General features: G+C 56.5%; 3 protein-coding genes across 3 annotated transcripts; all 3 read right to left on the minus strand.

Annotated features, from left to right (window-relative positions):
• Nucleotides 1–1,187: 1,187 nt before the first annotated feature.
• Nucleotides 1,188–3,942, minus strand: ZGLP1 (zinc finger GATA like protein 1). The gene is made up of 5 exons (XM_068980202.1): nucleotides 3,806–3,942; nucleotides 3,197–3,559; nucleotides 1,950–2,038; nucleotides 1,484–1,577; nucleotides 1,188–1,317 (listed from the first exon to the last, which is right to left on the minus strand). The coding sequence occupies exons 1-5, from the start codon at nucleotides 3,940–3,942 to the stop codon at nucleotides 1,188–1,190; spliced, it is 813 nt and encodes a 270-aa protein (XP_068836303.1).
• Nucleotides 3,943–4,492: 550 nt separating this feature from the next.
• On the minus strand, nucleotides 4,493–8,707 carry FDX2 (ferredoxin 2). Its single transcript, XM_068980920.1, has 5 exons — nucleotides 8,554–8,707; nucleotides 8,412–8,466; nucleotides 8,094–8,200; nucleotides 5,057–5,144; nucleotides 4,493–4,865 (listed from the first exon to the last, which is right to left on the minus strand). Exons 1-5 carry the CDS (start codon nucleotides 8,705–8,707, stop codon nucleotides 4,709–4,711), a joined length of 561 nt encoding a protein of 186 aa, XP_068837021.1. The 3' UTR covers nucleotides 4,493–4,708.
• A 293-nt stretch (nucleotides 8,708–9,000) lies between these two features.
• On the minus strand, nucleotides 9,001–22,804 carry RAVER1 (ribonucleoprotein, PTB binding 1). Its single transcript, XM_068979862.1, has 13 exons — nucleotides 22,586–22,804; nucleotides 21,001–21,067; nucleotides 18,938–19,407; nucleotides 15,152–15,343; nucleotides 14,923–15,052; nucleotides 14,499–14,593; nucleotides 13,286–13,373; nucleotides 12,762–12,973; nucleotides 12,359–12,664; nucleotides 11,520–11,594; nucleotides 10,914–11,054; nucleotides 10,415–10,498; nucleotides 9,001–10,325 (listed from the first exon to the last, which is right to left on the minus strand). The coding sequence occupies exons 1-13, from the start codon at nucleotides 22,802–22,804 to the stop codon at nucleotides 10,179–10,181; spliced, it is 2,226 nt and encodes a 741-aa protein (XP_068835963.1). The 3' UTR covers nucleotides 9,001–10,178.
• Between the last annotated feature and the right edge of the window lie 255 nt (nucleotides 22,805–23,059).

Consider the following 23,059-nt stretch of genomic DNA (forward strand, 5'->3'; position numbering starts at 1 on the left):
GAGGGGCTTATCTTCCCTCTGAGGCCAAGCAGGCCTCACTCACCCCCCCACAGCAGGGACCATCCTGCCCATCCTTGACACGCCCCTCCCTCCTTTCTTCCCTCCCTCCTCCCTTCCGAATAGTGGGGGCCTGTACGTCCAAGCGACAGGGGCAGAGCTCCATGTCTCTCCCGTGTGGCTTTTGGCTTCAGGCTAGGGACACTCTTCGGTGGGGTCAGAGAGAACATGAAAGGGGGAAGGGCCACAGAGGTGTTCGGAAGGAGGCAGGAAGGGGACATTCTGCAGGCAGTGGTGGGGCTGCAAGATGAAGGGCCCACTTGAGTCCATGTGTGTCTGTACTGCTCGTGTGTGTCCTGCATCTATCAACATATGTGTCTCTCGGTAGACGTGTGTGTCATTCTGTTCTGTGTGTGGTCTGTGTCTGATGAGCGACAGCATGTGTGTCTGCTGATGTATCTCCGGTGTGTTTTGATGTACCTGCCAGCCTGTGTGTCTGTCTTGGGTTTTTAAAAAAAAAAAAATTTTTTTTTTAAGTTTTGGTTGCAGTGCACGGCATGCAGGATCTTAGTTCTCTGGTCGGGGACTGAACCCTTGCCTCCTGCATGGGGACCACAGAGTTTTCACCACTGGACTGCCAGGGAAGTCCTTGTGTCTGTCTTTCTGAATGTGCTGCCTCTGGGTGTGCTGGCAGTTGCCCTCTATGGGATGTTGTAACAAAGGTGACTGTCTTGTGGGGCAGGAGGCTGATAGCTGTTTAGATGACTGTCTGGGTCCCTTGGAAAACCCGGTGAAAAAACTCCTCCCCCACAATCCCAGCCCAGGGGAGAGGCAGGTGAGGGCGCGCAAGGTGGGGTCCCAAAGTTACAGTGCCCCTTCTGAACAGATCTATTCTTTATTGTCACTTCTATTAACAATATGAGTGTCAGTGCTGACAGCACTTCCTGAGGGGGGTGCTCAGCCAAGCCTGATTGAAGCAGGAGCCAAAGAGGGGGCTAGTGACCCCCCCAACCAGCAGCTCTGGGGCCTTGAGGCCTGGGTCTTCCATCTGAGGTCTCTGCATGGGGAGGGGGTGGAGAGGAGGTAGGCTGGACCCCTCTAGACTCAGGCTCTTCCCCCTAGGAGGAATTCAGCCCATATTCCCCATGGAGAAACTGAGGCAGGACAGGCTCGGCTGAGTGAGGAAGGGCTTACCCTTCCTGAGCTGAGGCTGGGTGGGGGCCCAGGGACACCCCACATCTGCCACATAGCTTCTTGGGCTGCACATTTTTCCTGGGCACCAGCCAGCAGCTAGAGCACCGGGTGCCGTATTTCTTGTACCTGGGATGGGGGTGCAAGAAACCAACATTCAGCAGGCAGGGGGAGCCCAGAAACCGCCACGAGAGAGGCACGTTCCCAGAGGTGGGTGTTTTCCCAATACCCCATGCTGTCTAAGTGCGGACTCAAGTGAGGACCCCACCCCCAACCCCTCGTCCATTTTGAGGACCTGATGCCACAAGCGTTGCAGAGAGGGGTACCATCCTCAGCATCTCTCCACAGAGGGGTCCTCTTGGTCTTACAGGAAGCACAGCAGCGGGGCGCTGAAAGGGCAGAGGCCAAAGGGCAGGGGGGTCAGAGGCCAAGAGCCTGAGCTCCGGAGACCTGTGTGGGATGGGCCTTTTGTGTATATGTGGGTGGGAGGGGGCTCTCTGTGAAAGCCACCCCCCACACTCCCAGCCGGCCCCAGATCTAAGACAGACGGAAAGCCAGGAAGGGAGACAGATGGCAAAGCTCAGCAGAGGAGGAAGCCGGGGGTGGGGGTGACTCAGCTTGAGTGGATGGGGGATGCTGCGACTGCTCCTGGATGGGTCTAAATAGGGAAGCGGGATGGGGAGAAAGATAAGGAAGAAAAGAAAATGCTGCCCCCTTCACCTTTCCCCAGTATTTATAGCTCTTAAGTCTCCAGGACTCACCCAGGGCCTCGCTGCCTCCCGGGTTGGCCTCTGGGCCTCTGGAAGGGCCTGGAGTGGGAGACCCTGGAGAGCGGCTGCTGCAGGCCAGGCTGGGGAGTAGACAGGGCATTAGCACAGAGGGTCTGGATCCTGCCCCAGACAGCCCCCAAACTTAAGATTTTTAAATGATATGTATTTATTTAGTTTTGGGCTACACCGTGGCTTGTGGGATCTTAGTTCCCCAACCAGGATAGAACCCAAGCCTTCAGCAATGAAAGTGCAGAGTCTCAGCCACAGGACTGCCAGGGAGTTCCCCCAAATGAAGATTTACTATCAAGGCATCTGGCACTGTCCCCTCTCCCCCAACCAAGGGGGCATCTGATGTCTGAAAGGCCTGGCCCTGCCCCTCATGAGTAATCATAAACATAATCTGAGGAGACAGTAAGCCTATGGCCAGCTTTGTCAGGTGTGTGACAAGGGATTTCATCCTCTGTGTCTCAGTTTCTGCATCTGTAAAGTGGGCTTCACAAGGCCTCAGCGAGTCCATACACACCAAGTGCTGTTACCTCTGTGGCTAATGTCATGTCTGACAAACGGTAGCTATTATCATTGCAGGACAAACTAACAGAAGCAGCAGCCCCCAGGTATGTTGAGGCCATTTCACTAGGACAAGACTCTGGCTCAGTCCTGGATTTGACTGGCTCGTAGCAGAAAGGACAGGAACAGGCATCAGCCTGAGGTCTCGCTCAGACATGAGGCTGTTTGGACTTCCCTGGCAGTCCAGTGGTTAAAACTCTGCGCACCCAATGGAGGAGGGTGAGTGTTCCACCCTTAGTCAGGGAACTAAGATCTGACAGGCCAAAAAAAGTTTTTAAAAAATATAAATAAATAAATAAAGGAGAAAGGCAGTTACAGAGATGAGGCCATTTGTAATGCAGGCCTGGGGTGGTAGTCCATAAGCAAATGCCTGGAAGCACCTCCCTACCCCCCAGCACTATTATTATTGTTTAGTTGCTGAGTCCTCTCTCCAACTCTTCTTGACCCCATGGACTATAGCCTGCCAGACTCCTTTATCCATGGAATTTCCCAGGCAAAAGAATACTGAAGCGGGTTGCTATTTCCTTCTCCAGAGGATCTTCCCCACCCAGGGATCAAACCCGCATCTCCTGCATTGGCAGGTGGATTCTTTACCACTGAGCCACTAGGGAAGGCCCACTGCTATTGTTATTACTTGCATAAAGGGTGCCCTTGCCCAGGCCAGCTCCTACCTGTAACTGGGTATAATCTGTAGGCTGGAATCCGGCTTTATCTGAAACTTCAGGGTCACCCCCTCAAAGAGAGGGTCCACTTTTTCGGCACCCCGCTGGGGGTTTGACTGCTTCCGGGGCCTCCTCTGTGGTTGGGCTGGAGAAGTCGAGGGAGCCCTTGGGGGCCCCAGGTTGCGGCTCTGCTGGCTGACTGGGGTCAGCATGTTCTCGGCATCCTTGGCCAGAGGTAGGGGTCCCAGGGCCTTCGGCTCCCAGTAGGGCCCCAGGGCCTGGGTGTCCCAGGGGGTCTGGGCCAGCTCCTCTGCTGTCTCTTGGAGGAAGCGCAGGGCAGTGACCGAGTCTTGGTGTGCAGGCCAGAAGGACCTGGGGACAATGGCCGGTGTGGTCACCCCCTTCCGTGGGCGGCAACTACGAGGGTCTCAAAGACATGGAGCAAGAACTGCACAGTCTCTGACCCCCATATGACCCCCCAATATCCCTGGGGATCAGGATCTCGTCCTTGCAAGTACCAGTAACTAACATTTTGACCCCTCAGTAACCCTAGGAACCAGAGATCATGACCCATTGACCACTGGGCCAGGTGGGGGGAAGGGCTGCTCGTGTACGCACCTGCCACTGGGTCTGAAGCATCCTGGGGTTCTTGGTGCCTGCCGGATCGGGGGTTCCGGGGACGGCTCGGGGTTCAGGCAGGGCGGCGCTAGCAGCTCTCGCAGCATGGCGAAGTCCGGGGCTGCCTCGGCCTCCATTACGTCCTAGCCCAGCCCCCCTTCCCAAATCTCGCCTGGCCCCGCCCACGCCGGGCCCACTTGATGAGCCTCACCTGCGTGGGGGGGCGCTTCTGGCTGAGGGTGCAAGGGGCTCCACCTGGGGGGGCGGGGGGCGGGGCCAGTAGGATTGGGCGCCTCTAGCGGGTGATGTTGGGCACGGGCTTCCAAGACTCCACCCTCAGGCCCGCCTGGGTCCCTCTCTCCCTTCCGACTCTGCTCAGACTATGTGATTACCCCTTGTGGCCAAGGGCGGCCTGGGGCCCGCCAAATCCCTCCGCGACGGCGGGGCGGGGCCTTGCCATGCTGATCCTCTGGCTCACGGAACCTCTCCTTCAGACCTCTCTGCCTCAGTTTCCCGCTGGCCCATCACTGCCGTGGTAGGGGAAAGCTGGGGAGGTCTGGAAGATGCAGCTGTAGATCCCAGAGCCTGCACCCACCCCCACCAACCCCAAGGACGCTCAAGATGCCAGATATCTGTGAGACAGTTTTATTATCGCTCCAATTAGATTCCACCCCTATCCACACCCCCATTCTCAGGAGCTTGGTTGAGGCGGCCCCATTAGGGGCCCTGGCCCCACCAGAGCTGGGACATGGGATCTCTCTGAAGCAAGGGTTTTGACTTTCTGGGTGCTTCCGCCATCTCTCTCCGATCTGTCCGCGCTCTGGGCTGGGCTGGCATCTTGGCTGTGTTCTTCCAGTCCTGGCCCTGGGGCCGTCAGTGTCTGGGACCGTCCAGCTGCCCGTGTCAGTGGGGCTTGGGGACGTGGCCATCCACATAGAAGTTCCTGGTGATCTTGGGCAGGGTGAATTCGGCCCCTTCCAGCTCAGGAGTCAGCACGATCTGGCAGCCCAGCCGGGAGTTCTCTTGGAGGAGAGGGGCCATATCCAGCATGTCGTCCTCCCTGGAGTAAAAGGCGGCAGTAGTTGTTAATGGATCCAGGGTTAGGGGCCAGAAGGGAAGCTCTCCCGCCAGCAGCAGGAGGGGAGAGAAAAGCTGGGGCTGCCCTCTGCTATGGCCTGGGTGGATCCCGAAATGCCGAGGCTCAGCAACCAAGCCTTGCAGCTCAGAGCTGGGAGGGGCCACCCTGCTCACCTCTCATCAGGAGGTGGCAGAAGGTCCAGGTGGTCTTCACTCACATACACGTGGCAGGTGGAGCACGCCAAGGAAGCTTCGCAGGCCCCTGGGAGCGGCAAGTGAGGGACCGTTGGTGAGGGACCGTTCTTGGGCAAGCGCCATTCAGAGAAGGGCTTAAAAAAGAAATCCCTTTGTTTCTTATTTTTTGGGGGGTGGGGTAGGGAGCTACACCCTGAGGCTTGTGGGATCTTAGTTCCTGATCAGTGATCAAACCCAGGTCTATGGCAATGAAAACAACTGGACTACGGAGGAATCCGGTGAATCTCTTTGTTTCACCGTGTGACTCTCATTTCTTCCTCCCAGGCCTGCAGGCCCACTCTGTGCATCCTCCACCCTGTCATTGACTTGGCTGACTGTTGCTGATCTGCACACAGGTTTTGCAAATGGACTTCAGGGTTCCCCCCAAACTCTCCAGCAGGCTGATGACCAGGCTGGGTACCTGGCACCATTAACGAGGGTGGACTGGACTTCAGTGTAGCTGAGAGGGGACAGGCCAGACAGGTTCCCTGTAGTCTGTGAACCCTTGCTGAGACCCTGCCACTTTGCTGGGCTGCCCTGATGCTCCTGAAGGAGGGACTGACTCACGCAGCATCTAGTGCTGCAGCAGGAGAAGGGGTCAGGAAATAAAGGGGTGAAAGGTACAGAGTCGAGGGTTTCCTGCTTCCCCCGGACACATTCCCAAGCTTCTGACTGAGCACTGGGCACTGTGCTTCCGGATAATGTCCTCTTCCAAAGGGTTTTCATAGCTAGAATAAAATCCAAACTCGTTACCTCAGTCCTTGAGATTCTCCCACCTCACTGCACTCACCTACTTCAGCCACCCCAGCCCCCTCGCTCAATTCCTCCATGCCGAGCTCAGCCCCTACCACAGGACCTTTGCACTTGGCATACTCTTGATCTGGGATGCTCTTCTCTCCAGTCTTTCCATAGCTAGGTCCTTTTTGTCTTGGGGCACTACTCAGTTGTCCTCCAAGTTCCCATCTCCTATTTCTTGTCCTTCCCCCAACTCTTGTTATCTCTTTAAAAATTTCTGGACAGCATTTATCACAATCTGAAGTTACCACCATCATTTCTGGGTTTTCCTGTGCTCTGTCAACCTGCCTCTTTTCTCTGCATTCAGCACTGAGCCTGGGAGGTTGTAGATGCCTCGAGAGATACTTGTTCTAAGTAAACAGGACAGAATTCTCCTTCCTCTTCCAGACAGGTCGGACCATGAGGGTGGAGCTGCAAGACAGCTTTCTGACCCAGCAGACCCTCCCTTGTGGGCTGCAGTGACTAACTTGCCGACCTTCCCTGTCTGGAGAAACAGTCTGGGCCTCAAAACTCAAGTCATCCCCAGGTGTCTTTCTCAGCCCTCTCTCCCAGCTCGTTAACGTACTTACCACATAAGACAGAGATAAACCTAATACAATCATTCCAACTACTCACTGCACACCAACCACATGCCAGGTATTACACACATGAAATCTGCTTAATCTTCACAGCAACCCAGTGAGATAGGAACTAAATTATCCTACTTTATAGATGAGGAGGCTGAAAGATGGTAAGTAACTTGCTCAGGGTCACACAGCTGGCAACAGAAAAATCTGAACATAGGCCACGTGCTTCAAAAACCCATGTTCTAATCTTTGTCATGAACTGCCAGCCACTGGATTCCAGAACAGAACTTAAGGTAGGTCTGCTAGGACTGCCCCCAATTCATCCCCTTCCCCCAACCATTGTCTAATGATTAAATCAGCTCCTTATTATAAACACCGGGGCTTCTCAGGTGGTGCAGTGGTAAAGAATCCGCCTGCCAATGCAGGAGATGCAAGAGATGTGGGTTTGATCCCTGGGTCAGGAAAATCCTCTGGAGTAGGAAATGGCAACCCACTCCAGTATTCTTGCCTGCAAAATTCCATGGATAGAGGAGTCCATGGGGTTGCAAAGAGTCCAACACAACTAAGCATGTACTCATGCCACGCATACATCCATACACCCAACACTATATACTTTTGAAAAGACCACTCTCCTAGTTGCTCATGATATAATTACATGTTTATGCGTGGGATTATTGTCCCTATTAGGCTGAAACTGGTGTGAAATGACAAGGGCCTTATCTGCTTTTTTACATTGCTACCTGGCACACAGTATGTGTTCAATATTCACAGAAGAGTAGCACAGATTAGTGGCTAAGATAGGCTGGGTTTGCATCTAGTTTTGCCACTTACTTGACCTTGGACCAGGTCTGCTCAACCTGAGGCTCAGTTTCCTCACCTATAAAACAGGATAACATTCTCACCTATTGCATAATATTGTCATGAAATAGATTCAATCAGTCAAAATGTGGTAAGGGGCTTAAAGTAACGTCTGCTATTATTATCCTTCCTTTAGCAAATACTGGTTTAATACCTGTTACATCTAAATACCATGACAGGCAACAGATGAGTGTGAACAGGCAAACACGGTTTCTGACTTCATTTTGGGGGAGAAACGACAAAGAAGGAAACCAAACAATGAGAAGTGCTATGCAGACAATACAGCACGCTGATAAGAACAGTTACTGGGGCATGGGGACTGCAGCCGGGCCGAGAGGGACATGATTGTCAAGAAGATGACATCTACAGCAAGACCTGAAGGATGATGAGCCAGAAGGTCTGGTGGGAAAGCACTTTTGATGGAACACCAAACACGAAGGCCCTGAGGCAGGCATGAACTTGGCTATTTGAGGAACAGCAAGCAAGTCAGTGTGGCTAGAATAGAGGAAGGAAAAAGGAAGAAAATACAAGCTCCTGGCAGGCAGGAGTTTTAGGAACCTCTACTAAATGCTCAATAAATAACTGCTGAATGAATAAAGATTAAGAGAGCAGGGGATGAGATCCTGGTGAGGAGTCTGAAGTTAACCATGCTGGGTGGGAAGCCGTGCAAGATTAAGTAGTGGAGAATCCTATCTGACTTGTGAGTTTTTTAAACGAATGAATAAAGATATCTCCAATTCCCTATGCCCGGCTCCCACCTTCCAGATCCAACCCATGGCGCTGGGCCAGGTGGAGAACATTGTCCCCGACTCTGCCGCTCACCGGAATCCGTTGGCCTGACCTGTCCACGAACACCACGTTCACCCTGGGGACAGATGAGAGTGCAGATGCCTCAACTGGATGATGGGCGCAGGGGCCAGGTGGAATATAGGCTTAGGAACTCATGTTTGGGGTTTGACGGGACATGGAAATAGGGTGATGCAGAAGGGGGGACACAGGGATGAGGCTGTATGGCAACGTGGGGACCGGAGGAACCCCGTGCTATTATTAACGGGGGACTTGGCTCCCACACTCACACGTCCCCGGGCCGCTCGGGGCCGCCGGCTTCTTCCTCCCCCGCCGGGCGCGAGCCTGGAAAACACGGTTGGGTGAGCTGCCGTGCCCGGCACAGCTGGCGTACGATGGGTTAACGATGCCCACCCGAGGCTCCCCAGGTACCTGTCGCCCGGAATTTCCTGGCTATCGCTGGCGCCGCCGCCTCCCCGGACCCCCAAAAGCCTCCAGGTCGGCTCCACCAGGCACCCCTGGCAGCCCGCAGCAGGAACCCAGCATTCACACCTCCCCAGGCCACGGAGGCGGCCATGACAGGCATCACGTGACCAGAGACTAAGCATGCGCCTTGGCGCGTTTAGAAGCGACGGCCCTGTAATTACCCGAATATAAGCGCCTTTTCTTTTTTTGGCGTCGCTGCACGGGAAGTAGGCGAGTCCAGGGGAGGCTGCCAAAGTGGGAGGGCAGTGCACAGGCTCGAATGAGCCAAGACCTGCAGGGCTATCCCAGACCTCCCACCCAGGCACATTGTCCCAAGAACCAGCCGGGTCTGCTTTCTTTAAAACCATTTACTTACAAACTTTAATTCAGCAAAGGTTTGTGTGAGATTGGGGAGGAGACAGCCCCCCGGAGTGGATGTGGACGCCGAGTCAGGGGAGGGGAGCTGGTGGCCCAGCTGGCCAGGGTCACAGCCCAGGGTCACCTCAGGCTAGCAGGTCCTGCTGGTGGGAAGGGGCAGAGTTTATCTGCACCTTGTCTTATTTTCCAGCACTGGGCCATAGGGAGGCCAGCTCTGGGTAATCTGGCTTGGGGATGACAAGGCAGGGCTCATCTTCAACATGGGGGAGAGGACAGAGGCTCAGTGAGATGCACAATGCCCGACAGACAGTAGGACAGCAGGGAAACTGGGTTAAGCTGGCAGAGAAAGCCCACCCCGCACCTAGGCCTGAGCAGAGAGGGCTGGTGGGACCGGTTTGCCAAGACCAAAACTTTGGCCTTCTACTGTCCCCACGATCGGGGACCTTGGGTAGAAGGGCCCGATCCCCAGGCCGAGCCATTTGGTCCTGAGTCAAGCTTCCGGAGCTCAGCATCTGAGAGGCTCTGGCCGGCGGGGTCTGGGGCCTGGCTTTTAAGGCATCAGAAGGCAAGGGGACTATGGTAGGGAGCAGGGGACCCGGAGCTGGGGTACAGGCCAGAGAGGGCAGGCCAGGGCAAGAGACAGCCATGCCTGCAACAAGTGTGGGAGAAACAAAAAAGGGCTGAGCCATTTTAAACCGGAAAGTGTGGAATGGAGGCCCAGACATGCTGGGCCTTGAAGGAATCAGAGCTGAGGGGGGAGGGAGGGAACATCCTGGACTGTTTAAAAATAATAAAAATTAGAAAAGGAAACTGAAGTCAATTGTCAAAGTTAGAAAAGGGGGGACAGTCTCTGATCCTCACGGGAGGTCAGGGAAACCTCCAAGGCACTCGAAAGGCCAAGATACAGGAGCAACGAGGCAGGAGGGGACTCCCAGAGAGACAGACACAGGCGGACACGGTGGCAGGGCGGAGGGGAGAGAGAGCAGGCTGGTGCCCCTCCCTCTTAAGGCTGCAGGGTTTCCATGCTGGGAGCAGGCCAGAGGTGCAGAGTGCTCCCAGATGCCCCCTGCACTCCTTGGGCTCCTGCTGGTTGGTCAGCAAAGTCTTTCAGAGATTTTTCTATTACCCAAAGGAAAAGAAAACTAACAACAAAACACCAGAAAACCCCAAAGCGATTTGGTGCAGGCCTTTGAGCATCTCCAGCACTTGGCCCTTTAGAAAATCCTCTTGCGCTTCAGGTAGGAATCTGCGTAGTGGCCACCGAGGCCCTGGGAGTGCTGGCCCACATAGCTGCCTTCTGGACTGGGCTCGGGTGAGGGCAGCAGGTGGGCGAAGCTGCGTTTCTGTCCACCCAGTGGGGTCTGGAGACAGAGGGGAAGGGCTGGTGGGTCAGGGGCCACCCAGGGGCCACCACTCCCCAGCCCTGAGGGTCCCCACCCCCTGCCTGTACCTTCAGCAAGTGGCTGTGGCCATTGGGCCCAGGGCCGAGGCCCAGGAGCCCTTCTCCGGAGCCCAGTGGGGAGGAGCCAACCACCTGGGAGAAATGGGAGAGGTGGGATGGGAGAGGAAGCAGGCCCTGGAGCAGAGGCGAGGGTTTCATGTTGAAATCCTGCCGCTGCCAGTTACAAGCTCTGAGACTGGGGGCTGATTATGTCATCCTTCTGGGCCTCAGTTTCTTCATCTGTGGGTTGGGGCTATATCACCCACACCCTAGGCTGCTGGGGTAGGAAGTGAGAGGCCCAGAAGCCTGGGCAGTACTACATGCAAGACATAAGGCTTGAGGAGGACAGCCTGTTTTAGCTAAGCCCTGAGCAAAACTGACCCCTGCCACCCCCCTGGCCTTGACACTGAAGGCCCCCGGGGCCCCATGCATGCTGGTTGCCCCCGGGGCCTCGTTCTCAGTGGGCGGGGTGGAGTGGGGTGGGGGGCAGGTGGGGGGGTCGCCTCACCTTGTTAAGGTGGCTCTGCCTGAGGCCAGCCTGCAGGCCGCTGGTGAAGCAGGACGTGGGGGAGCCAGCATAGAGGTGGGAGAGGGGCCCGGCGCCACCTCCGCTGCCCCGATCGCCAAAGCCACCGGGTGGGGGGGACATCTGCAGAAAGGAGGCCAGCTGAGTAAGGCAGGTCACTGCCGTGCCACCCACTTTGGGAGGTCCCCCAAACAGGTCTGGGCTCTGGCGCCTAGGAGAGTGTGTGACAATGCCAGCAGAGGGGCCAGCTGGCCCTTCCTCCTCCGGGGAACCTCAGGACCACTACCACATGCATGAGCACAGGCTGGCTAGCTGCAGGATGAGGCCCAAGTGGAACAGGGAAGTCACTGCAGCCGGGGCTGCATCCCCAGCCTACTGACTGCCAGACACATGAAGGAAGCCACTGCGAACCCCCACGACCCAGCTGAACTGCCGGGTGACTACAAATAACTGCCCCTCGCTCCCCGCCACGAGAGTGAGAATAATAAAATATTTTCTGTTCTAAGTCACAAAGTACTGGGACTGCTTCTTATGCAGCATGAGCTAACTGATACATCCAGGAGGTGGGATGGACAGGGAGGCTCTTACTCTGTGTCGGCTGGGTCCGTGAGGCCCAAGGGTTGGCTCCCGTGGGTGGGAGAAGAGCCGCCGAGGTCCCACATCCTGAATGAGAGTGGGAGAAGCATGTTGAGTGCAGGGGGGCGGGGGTGTGTCTATAACCAACCTCACCTAAATTCAGTTCCACAGCACAGCTGTCACTGGGGAAGTCTGCCCCCTCCAGGAGGGGCCAGACTCTAGTGCCTGGGGCAAACTCAGCAAGCAGGGTGGGGCAGTGACACAGAATTGGTGCCTGGTCCCAGGGGGTGGCTGCACCTGGACCCCAGAGGGCTGTGAAGGTGTGAGGCAGGAGCTTGGAGTCTTTTAAGGCAAGCAGGGCACCCAGGTGCGAACTCTTGTGGTCTCAGTATTTTCTCACTGGCATTTATCTCGTTTCTTTTTTTTTTAAATCCAGTGTGGGCCAAACTCAACACATATGGCCAGTCTGCAACATCTGGCTTAGAAGTCAGAACCGTAGAAGGAGCAGTTCTCCAGGGACCGAGATGGGGACTGCAGAGGGGAGCAGTGAGAAGGACAGACAGACAGAGAGGAGGCTGAGCCCTCATCTGTTAAGGAGAAGCAGACGTGTGACCACAGGCCTCTTGGGAGAGAAAGACTGACTGACAGGAAGCAGGGTTTGATGATGCGCAGAGACAAACAGACAAGAGACTTGAGCGCAGGGACCACGTCTGGCATGTTCCCTCCTGTCTCCCATGCACTCAGCCCAGCCCAGCAGTCAGTGTTAGAAAGATGTCGGACTGGAGAATGACGTGCTCTCGGGACACAGGGCCTTTGGGAGGGCTACCCCCAGGGTGGCCACATATACTTACTGAGGGGTATTCGAAGCCATAGCTGTCGGGCAGCCCTGGTTCGGGGGGTAGGCGGGCGCTGGAGAGGGGGCTGAGCAGGCGGGACTTGAGCTGGAAGGCTTTGCTGCTGCTGCCACCTCCACCACCGCCTCCGGGGGCTGGGGGGTGAGGCAGGGGGCCCTCAGCTGGGCGGCGGCTTCTCCCAGCGCCTCCCCAGCCCCGGGCCTCCTTACCCGCCAGGTTGCTGGCTGGGAGCAGGCTGTGTAGGTTCAGGTAGGGATTCAGGGGGATCCGGAAGTCCTTGGGGGGCTCCCCCAGCAGAGAGACCTGTGGTGGGAGGGCTAGATTCATGAGGGCTCCTGGCAGTGGAGAGCCCACAGGGCAGAAGGCTGGGGCGATGGCTGGGCACTGAGTGGGGCCTTACCCCAGGGGGCGTTGGCAGAGGCCCGCTGTCTTTCTGGAGGCCTCTGAGGCCTGCACCTCGGAGGCCCACGGGGGCGGGAGGTGGAGTAAGCTGGGGTGCTGGAGGACCCAGGCCCATGGGTTCCCGGTCACCCCCAGAGGGGCCAAGCAGTGGCGGCAGCAGGGGTGGTGGCTTCCCTCGCCGCGGTGGCAGCTCAGGGGGCAGGCCCCCTCCTACAGAAAGAAGAAGGGTGTCAGCAGCCCAACCACACAGGACCCCTTCTTCTGGTGCCTGCGAGCCTCTGCTTGGACCAGGGCCACTAAGTTTTGGACACTGAGCAGTATTCTCGCAGTCCATCAACTTCCAGGACATCCGTGGCTCCCCAAGGAGGCGGGCACCATGTGCTCAACTGACAGGTTGGGACTCAGACAGGTTAGGTCACTTGCCCAGAGCTGTACAACTGGGAATGTACCACACCCAGGGAGGAGAGGGAAGGGGAAGTGGAATGAAGCCCAGAGAGATGGGGAAGAGGGAGTTGGCATTACCTGCAGACAGCTCCCCGAGGAGGGGGTTGGCTGGCTGGGCCCCAGGCTGGAGAGTGCCCAGAGGAGAGTCTCCCAAGATCCCAGGTTTCTAGGGACAGAGGATAGTGAGCTGGAGATGAGGCGGGGGGTCACAGGCCCAGCCCGCAGCCAATCACAGGCAGACACACAGGGCATCTCCCAATGTCTGTGACACCCTGGCCATTACCCACTCGCCAACAGTGACCAAGGGCCTCCTGCATGCCAGGGCCTGCCCAGGTGCTGGGGAGACCCCAGGAACATGGGCCATGCTCAGCGGGTCAAAGCCTGTCACCCAGTCAGTTACTGTCAGCAATTCACACAATGATGTCCACCGGTTCACACCTAGTCCCCTTGCTGATTATCACAGACGCACAGGGTCTAACACACACAACCACCCTGACTGGAGATGCAGTGTGTGACAGCCACACGTAGATTCAGTCATTCTTATTCACACAACAGGTCATGCCCACAGCCTCACCTGTCAGTTACCATCAGACACACCCAAGCCACTGACTTGGCCCCAGTGAATCAAACAGGACAGGGTGGTGCATGTTTCTGTGTGTGTGTTTCTGTGTTGTGTTGTGTTTCTTTTCTTTTTCTTTTTTCTTTTTACTTTATTTTACTTTATAATACTGTATTGGTTTTGCCATACATTGACATGAATCCACCACGGGTGTATATGCGTTCCCAAACATGAACCCCCCTCCCTGTGTGTGTGTTTCTGTGTGTGTGCTGTTGTATCAGTCCTGTCTGACTCTGTGACATTAAGGGCTGCAGCCCGCCAGGCTCCTCTGTCCACGGGATTCTCCAGGCAAGAATCCTGGAGTGGGCTGCCGTGCCCTCCTCCAGGGGCTCTCCCTTGCCCAGGGATTGAACCCGCGTCTCTTAAGTCTCTTGCATTGGCAGCTGGGTTCTTTACCACTAGCGCCACCTGTGTGTGGTATGTCAGTTTTTCCGTGTGCGTGTTGAGGGAGTGGGGACAAGAGGCCCCTCTATTCCCCTGTGGGGCCTCGGCTTTCACTGTGTCACTTCCTGAGCACCTGCGAACCAGGCCCCCAGGGACACAGTCCGAGGGCCCACAGCTGGTAGATGGTAAGCTATCAGTTGGCAGAAGAAGCAGTGTTGGAAATGGAATCATGAGGGGCCGCGGGATGTGTGTGAGGAGGGAGCCTGTGGCTCACAGGCCTGAGGTTACCTTCTGACTCTGGGTCTGGAGGGCAAGCTGCAGCAGCGCCGTGGACAGGGCAGGCCCGTTGAGCAGCGGCATGGCTGGGGGCGCGCCCAGGAGGCCTGGGGGAGACCCAGAAAATGAAGTGGTCCCAGGGTGGAACCCCCCCCACCCCTACCTGCCGAGGAAACACAGCGCCAGGCCCATTGAGAAGATGAGGACAACTGACATACCCCAAGAAACAGCCTGGGTGATGAGCTCCCCCCTCACCCCCTAGGGAAGGACAGTCCCTCCTCCATGACCCTGCCCCCCTGCAAGGGACTCAGGGCACCAGCTCCCTTGGGGAGTGTCATCCCAGACCCTCTTTGTGGGCTCATGTCACTCGGAGCTGAGACAGCAAGAGTCCAGGGAGGTGCCCAGTTCTGAGAATGCTGGGCCTCCCTCGCCTTACCCTGCTTGCCACCCGCACCGCCGTGGAGCAGGGGATTGAGCAGCAGCTGGAGGGAAGCGGAGGGCCCCAGGTTGTTGAGCAGCTGCAGGATGTTGGGCTCTGGCAGGAGCCCTTTGCCCCGATTGAGGGCCTGCAGAGAGGATCAGAGGGGCAGTTCAGAGCCCTGCCTAACTCCTTGGCTCCCCCATGCCCCTCCTCTGGGGCACCCACCCCCCCAGCACGCACTCACCGTGGCCTGGGCAGCAATGAGAGCGGCCAGCATGCTGCGGCCAGGGGGCCCGGGGGCGCAGAAGGAGACGCGCAGATGGCTGCCTCCCAGGGCCAGGCCGTCTGCCCGCTGCTGGGCCTCCTCTGCCATCTCTGCCGTCTCGTACTCCAGCACAGCAAAGCCCTTCAGCTGCCCGTCCTGGCCATATGCCAGCTGTGGAGAGGAGAGGCAGTCGTGAGCACTAGGGTGGCAGTGACCACCATCAGCTGAAGCGACAGCCATGACCAGATGAGGATTCTGATGACAGTAACCCGCAGAGAGAGAATGGACTCTGGGCCCTGTGCTGCCCAGTGCCTAGTTCCTGTGTTAACTCATCGAACCTGTCAACAGCCCTGGGAGGCTGTATCCTGCCCATTATTCTGAGGGGACAACTGAAGCTCAGAGAGGTCAGCATGTTCAAGGTCACACTGCTGGTGGGAGGGCAGAGCCAGGCTTCCCACTGGTCAGAGCCACCAGGCCTTGTGCCAGTGCCTCTTGGGGACATTGCCTGGGTTTCTGGAGTACACGCTGCAGGGCCTGGAGAGGACGGGCTGGTGGTAGAAGCAGGTAGCTCTGGAGTTCAGCGCAACTGCACGCCTCAGGCCGAGGATGCTACAGGTGCAGCTGGGAAGGGCACACAGTCTGATGGTGAGGCAGATAGGCACTGAGCTCGGGTTTAAGGCTGGCAGTGCTGGCCAGGAGGGTGGGGTCACACAGCCAGTGTGTGGCAGAAATAGAGATGTGATCAGAGGCCCCTTCACCTGCCTTAACAGCAGTCATTTGGTGCTTCAGGCCCTCAGCCCTCGATCCTAGGGGAGGATGTGTTCCAGGCCTTTTTAAAACTTTATTAGCTACGCTGCACAGCATATGGAATCTTAGTCCTAATCAGGGATCAAACCCACACCCCTTGCACTGGAAGCACAGCATCTTAACCACTGGACACCAGAGAAGTCCCTATGTTCCAGGATTGAGGCTGTTTTGGAGATGAGAAGAGGGAGCCAAACATACCCTATGTCATGTATCAGTCACCTCCACGGGGTTCTGGGGCACCCTGGAAATCAAGCTTGAGAATAGCTTGGCAGCAAGATGCCAAGAGGAAGGCCACAGACGACCTCGTGTCAGTTTAGCTCAGATAACAAGACTCTTGGTTTTCAGGTGTTGTGGCCGCTAGACACTTGTCCAGGGATGTCCCAGGGTGGGCAGATCCTGGGAGAGCATCTGGCTGGGCCCCACACGCCCATGGGCCAGGGGCCACAGGTGCTGTTTCACTGCACCGCGGATACAGGTGGTCTCGGCACACCGACTTTGCAGGTGAAGTAACTCCCTGCAATTCGGGAGACTCCAGTTCAATCCCTGAGTTGGAAAGATCCCCTGGAGATGGTTACCCCCCAGTATCCTTGCCTGGAGAATTCCATGGACAGAGGAACCTAGCGGGCTACAGTCCATGGGGTTGCAAAGAGTCGGACATGACTGAGCGACTAACACTACTACATAGCACTCATAGTTTTTTAAGCAACTTTGCAACAAAATGAACCAATTAAGATATGTAGGGACATGGGGAGGGAAGAGGGGGGTTCAGGATGGGGAACACGTGTACACCCGTGGCAGATTCATGTTGATGTATGGCAAAACCAATACAATATTGTAAAGTAATTAGCTTCCAATTAAAATAGATAAATTTATATTAAAAAAATATATGTAGGGACTTCCCTGGTAGTCAGGGCTCTGAACTTCCACTACAGGGGGGCAAGGGTTTGATCCCTGGTCAGTAGTGAACTAGGATCTCACTAGTTCTGTGCAGCCAAAAAAATCTTTTTTGAATGAATAAATACAAATGACAGGTATATTTGTTTGTTGTTTAGTTGCTAAATTGTGTCCGACTCTTTTGCGACCCTATGGATTATAGCCCATCAGGCTCCTCTGTCCATGGGATTTCCCAGACAAGAATACTGGAGTGAGTTGCCATTTCCTTCTCCAGGGGATCTTCTCCACCCAGGGATGGAAGTTGCCTCTCTTGCTTGGCATGCAGGTTCTTCACCACTGAGGCACCTGGGAAGCCGTATATATATATCCATATATATACACACACACACACACACACACACACATAAATTGACCTGTCGATAAACGACAGAGTGAGCCAGACTAGGCTGCTATGGGCTTTCCTTCACGTTCTCCTCTTAATCGTGTCGGAAATAAAACGCCCCCGACATGGGCAGCAAACTCCCTTATGGGAGGCGGGGGTGCCCAGTTAAGAGCGTGGGCCCTCGGTCAGCTGCCTGATCGTGACTCCCAGTCCATCTCTTTCTGGCCAGCTTGGGGAGGTCACTGCAAGTGCCCATCCATGGCCCCTGGTTTCCTCATCTGTAAGATGAGACCATCAGCTGGACCCACTGGGTAAGGTGGCTATGGGTGGGGGCCTAGCGCCCACTGGCCCAGGCAGGGCAAGTTGGCCTTCAGCCCACCTCTAGTGAACACTTCACCTTTGCTGCCGGTCAGGCCCTGCACCAAGGCCTGGATGGGCTGCTTCTCACAATCACATCCATCTCATCTGATGAATACAGAAAGGGGTCAAAGGGCAACTGAGGCCGTGTGGCTCCTAAATAGGGGGATGGAGGCTCAGACTTTGACCTGGTTAACTCCCAAGCTCAGGCTCTGTTCAACAAGGATGCCCTGTGTGACTGGGCTCCTTGGAGGCGGTCACCTCCTAGCCAGGGATTCAGCAGATAAGCAGGGGAATGAGTGAGCAACCATTCACAATAACCCAGTCACAAAGCAGGACCAGATCCGTTCTGAGATGGGGACAGCCACACCCAGAGAGAGAACCTGTAACTGGTCATGGCCTTGCGCCTTCAATCTCTAGTCAGTGGCTGCTAATTGTAAGTATACGTCACCCGAGTCCTGAGTCCCATCCAGGGCCTGGCACACAGTAGGCGTGCGGCAAAAGCAGCAGCAAGCAAGGAGTGGGGTTCCTACCAACACCCACAGCAGCAGACCTGGGCTCTGAGCCCATATCCCAGCCTCCTCCAGGGTGGCCTGGGCTTCCTGGGCTGCGTCTGCCCACCCTGGCTGTCTGTCCTGGGATGTGTCAACTGATCTCCCCCTTTATCTTCAGTGTGTCCCCACCTGAAAGCACAGGTGACTCCTGCCCCTCTGGGCCGTTATGGGCAGGGTGGAGAGAGAGTAGTTAAGCCCAGTGTGTGCTGAAGGCATGTCCACTTTGGGGGCCTGGGGGCTCTCTGAAAGTTGGCCCTGGCCTATTCTCGCCCCACTGCACCTGTCACAGGGCTAGGCACCCTTACAGAAGGGCTGACAAGTGAGACCGGAATGAACCAGGGATTGTTTTCCTAAACCACTGCATGCGGGCCGAATCCCTACTTACAAGGGTAGGAAGGAAACCAAGACTCAGAGAGTGAGTGACCTGTCTGGGGCCACAGGGCAGGGCTGGGATCTGGCCATGTGTGACTCAAAGCATTTTTTTTTTTTTTTTTACAAAAGTAGCCTTGTTTGCATTTTTCAGGGGGAGGTTAAGCAAGTCGTCAGAGGGTGCGCAGGGATCTGAACCCCAGCCATCTGGCTCCTAGCTGGGCAGTCACCCACTGTACCACATGGCCTTTCTAACAAGAACACCATTCAAAGTGGCCTCACCGCTGCCTTACTGAAAGGAACCCAAAAGACTGGAGAGAGCAGGTGACCCATGCGGCCCCTCCGAGGTGCTCTGGGCTTTGCATCTGCTCCCCAGGTCCCCGCACCGGGCACCGGGCTTACCTGGCAGAAGGTGGGAGTGTGGACGGCTGACAGCGCCCGGCGCAGGGCATCTACATCACTGAAGCCGGGTGGCAGGCGGTCAACACAGAGGCAGCGCGAGTGGAGCAGGGCAGGTGTCAGCTGCCCGGCATCTGTCCAGTGCACGTAGAGGGTGCGTGGGCCCAGGGGCTTGCCCAACAGGTCTGACTTGGCGCGGGCGGCCGAGTCCTTCTTCATGTACTCGGCAAAGCCGTAGCCCTTGGAGTGACCAGTGCGCTCACTGTAGACCAGGAAGCAGCGCTCCAGGCTGCCGAAGGGCCGCACCAGCTCCTCAAACTGCTGCTGCGTGAGACTGGGGGGCAGGTTGGCCACGCAGAGCAGGGCGTCCGTGGGCTGCAGCTGCACCGAGAGCTCCCGCTCCCGCAGGCGGCTCTGGTGGAAGGTGCTGATGGCAGCCTCCGCCTGCTCCCCATTCAGCAGCGTCACAAAGGCTGCGGCAGGTGGGAGCATGGGGTCAGCGGGGCCCCCCGAGGGCCTGCGCCTCTACCCCATGCCCGCCCACACCCACCTCCCTCTAAACCACACGTGGCCTCAGGAATACTGAACTACCAGGACATCATGGGCACCAGCGGATTGGAATAGTCTCCAGCTATAAGCAACAACAACCAGTGTTGCCTGGCTCCTCCAGGCTTGCTCCTTACAACCCATGGTGACGCTCATGCACTGGGGGCCTGCCCCATCCTAAGAACTACTGTGTTGGCCAAAAAGTTTGTTTTTTTCTATAAGATATGCCATGTGGTAGTGGTTACCCATGTGGTCCCTGGATCCTGGGTTTCAACGCCAGCCTCTGAGTGGCTCTGAAGTCTGTATCCTCCTTTGTCAAATGGGAATAACTTCCTCCTCACAACCACTATCTTTCCAGCAAGGAAATGGGCACAGGGCAGTGCCCTGCTCACTGGAGAAGCCTGGACTTGAACCCCGGCAGGCTGCCTCCCAGGCACCCACAGTTTTTAAGATGTTTTAATGCTTTTGGCTTCACAGCCAACTCCAACAGGCCATGTCCAATTTGTTGGTAAGAAAACTGAAGCTCGGGAGGGTAAGTCACTTGCCTGTGGCCAAACAGTGAGGACAGACCAGGACAAGAACCCAGGACTCTCAGCCTCTGGGGCCCAAAATCTTACCCACGACCCTAGTCCACCAGGTAGGCCTCGAGGGGTCGCCTATCCTCAGCTCCTTCTCGTCCATGTTACAGACTGCAGGCAACGGCCCTGACAGGTTTAACACCTGGCACGACGCCTGGTGGACACAGACATCCTCCATGCTGGGGGCCAAGACCAGTCCCTATTCCCATAGAAATGACGACCGTGTGGAGGCAGGCGAGCGGGTCAGTAGTGACAGCTTAGGGTGGTCAGTGCTATGATGGGGTACGGGGTGTGCTTGGGCACTGGGAGGAGCTGCCCTGAATGGAAGAGACGTTAAAAACACAGGGAACAGCCTGGAACCTTACGCACCTGAAGAGATGGTAAGGCTGAGGTACCTCTTTGCAAGGTAATATCAGGAGGAGCTCAGACAGGTTGTGAGGAGACAGAAGCATGATCAGGATTAGGACCAGGTTTGATCAGATTTGCAATCATATCAGAGCTGGCTGCCTAGGGGAAGGCAGGCAGGGGCGTGAAATCGTGGAGGCAGAGAGGCCAGAGGGAGGCCGTCACTTCGGCAGACATGACTCCTAGACCCAGGGCAGGACAGACTGTCGCCCCATCTGTCCCTCACCTTGGGTGCCCATCGTGGGGCATCCTTGCTGTTTCTCTTCCAGGCTACCCAGCAGATACCTGGGTACTGGGGACCCCATCCCAAACATTCCCTCTGCCGGCCAGTCCCCCAGGTCTGTCTGATCTTCTTCAAGTCCTCCAGAATAACTGGTGCCCTTCCAATCCCTTGGCTCCCATCTAGTTCATGGACCCCCTCTCTCTGCTGAATGTTGGGCCTGAAGTTCAGGAGACACTGGGCCAGGACTCTCCAGCTTCAGGGACTGTAATCACCTGCCACTAGCCCCCCTCACCCCACCCCAGGGTCCCACAAACCTGTCCCTTTGTACTTGTCCACAAAGCAGTACTTGAGCTCATAGTCTCTGAGCAGGTCGTGCACCTCCTGTGGAGACAAGCCAAAGGACAGGGAATCACAGAGAAATGAAGAAAGCAACCCAGCGGCACGTTCACGTGGACCAGCTATGAAGGCAGGTCAATCACCAGCCCCATTTTACAAGTGAGAAAACAGTTTCAGAGCAGTTGCTTGCCCAAGGCCATTGCAGCCATACCTGACAGGGCTGGGAGGCAGAGCTCAGCTGTAGAACCCATGCTTTTAACCAACACAACACGCCCTTATTAGAGTCAGGTCAGTCTGAGTTCAAGACCCAGCTCTGCCCACAGGGAAGTTGTTTAACCCGTCTGAACCTCAGTTTGCAAGACTGACTCTTTCCAACAACCCTGCAAACTGAGCATTAACATGTCCATTTTGAAGATGAGGAAACTGGAGGCTCAGAGAGGTGAAGGAAATTGTCAAAGTTCAAGCAGCTGGTCAGGGCACAGCAGTGGGAATGCCACCCCTGGGTACCTGACTGGGGACCCTGTGTACTTAATAAGCCCACATTGTGTGACTTCACGTGCCTCCCCATTCCCTCCTACTGACAGCTTCCTGCAAGCCAGCTGCGGAGGCGAGGCTCTGGGGCCTTTTAGTGCCAGACACACTGTGCACCCTGCAGGAGATAAGAAACGTTTCCAGCTGGGAGATGGTGGGCAGTAGGAGGATGACTGACTCTATAAACACCTGTCTCAGATCTGTCCCCAAGTCACGCCCCTCCCGAGACTCCTAGGGCCCCACCACCCGTGGGCAGAGAGAGCCAGTGGCAGGTGTGCTGGCGGGGCCAGGGAGCAGGGATTCTCCACAAGAGGGACAAAGAACCCATTCCATTGCTGAAGGGCAGGGCAGACTAGGTTCAATCTTCCTGGGTCCAAAGAGCACTGGGAAGTCCTGCCCCATTTGGCGCCAAGAGAAGGGCACCCCTGGATTACCAAGGATCAGCCAAGGAGGGCTACATGGAACAATGCCCCTTCCTTCTCTGCAGGTCTGTGGCATGGGGACAGGAGATGACTCTATTTTTCCAAATTAATCCTGAGGCTTTTGAGGAAAAAGGACCCCTGGGGCTGCCTTAACTTCCGATCTACCCCTAAAAGGAATTCAAAAACGCTTGCTATGGAAAGGCACATTCTAGTCAATCATGAAGCTTATGGATATGAGATCCCACCACTCCATGCTAGAGCAGGAACCAACTGGCGTCCCTGATTCCACTGTCCCAATCTGGCTGTTCATTCACTATCCCCCCAACAAGGCCAAAGCTGCCCGCCCCCTTCCATTCCCCGCCCCCTTCAACCACTTGGCTCCTTCCAAGCCTCTGGTCGCCCCTAGCAACGTCCTCCCTCAGTCCAAAGTTGGTTTCTCCCTCCATCTCCGACCCCCTACGTCCCGCTTTTGGTCTCTCCCGATCCCGCGTGGACTCACCGCCGAAGACCCCCACCCCCGGGCACGCCACCGTTGGTGTCGCCCGGTTCCCCCCGCGCACGCGCACGGTGGTATTTCCCGCCACGCTCCCACACGGCGCCCCCCCCATACCTGGTTGGTCACGTCCCCCGGGAGGCCCCGGATCAGTATCTTGCGGCGGTTACGGAACTGGCGCTCGGTGTGTTCCAGGCGTTTCCGGATCTCCTCTGGATCTAGCGGCTGCAGTTCTTCTTCAGGCGCCCGGCGCTCCGCGGCATCATCAGCCTCAACCTCGGCCCCAGCCTCGGGGCTCAGCGGCGGCCGGTGAGTAACGGACACGTCGGCCGCCATCTTGGGAAACCCGGCGCCTTCTGGGACCAGCGAGCCGGGGCGGAGCGGCATAGAGCGGCAACGAGGACGCGCCCGCCGATTGGCCAAGAGGAGCCCCGCCTCCCCTCGACTCCTTCAGGCCATTGGGTAAGGCCCGGCCCGCCTCTCGGTGTTCAAGCCCTGTCTGGGCGCTACAGGCTCCGCCCTTTTCCGCTATCGCGATGTCACTCAATAGACTCGCGAAGCTGCGAGATGGAATCAAGCCACAGAGTAAGG

Source organism: Capricornis sumatraensis, chromosome 9 (genome assembly GCF_032405125.1).
Source record: "Capricornis sumatraensis isolate serow.1 chromosome 9, serow.2, whole genome shotgun sequence".
Classification (NCBI taxonomy): domain Eukaryota; kingdom Metazoa; phylum Chordata; class Mammalia; order Artiodactyla; family Bovidae; genus Capricornis; species Capricornis sumatraensis.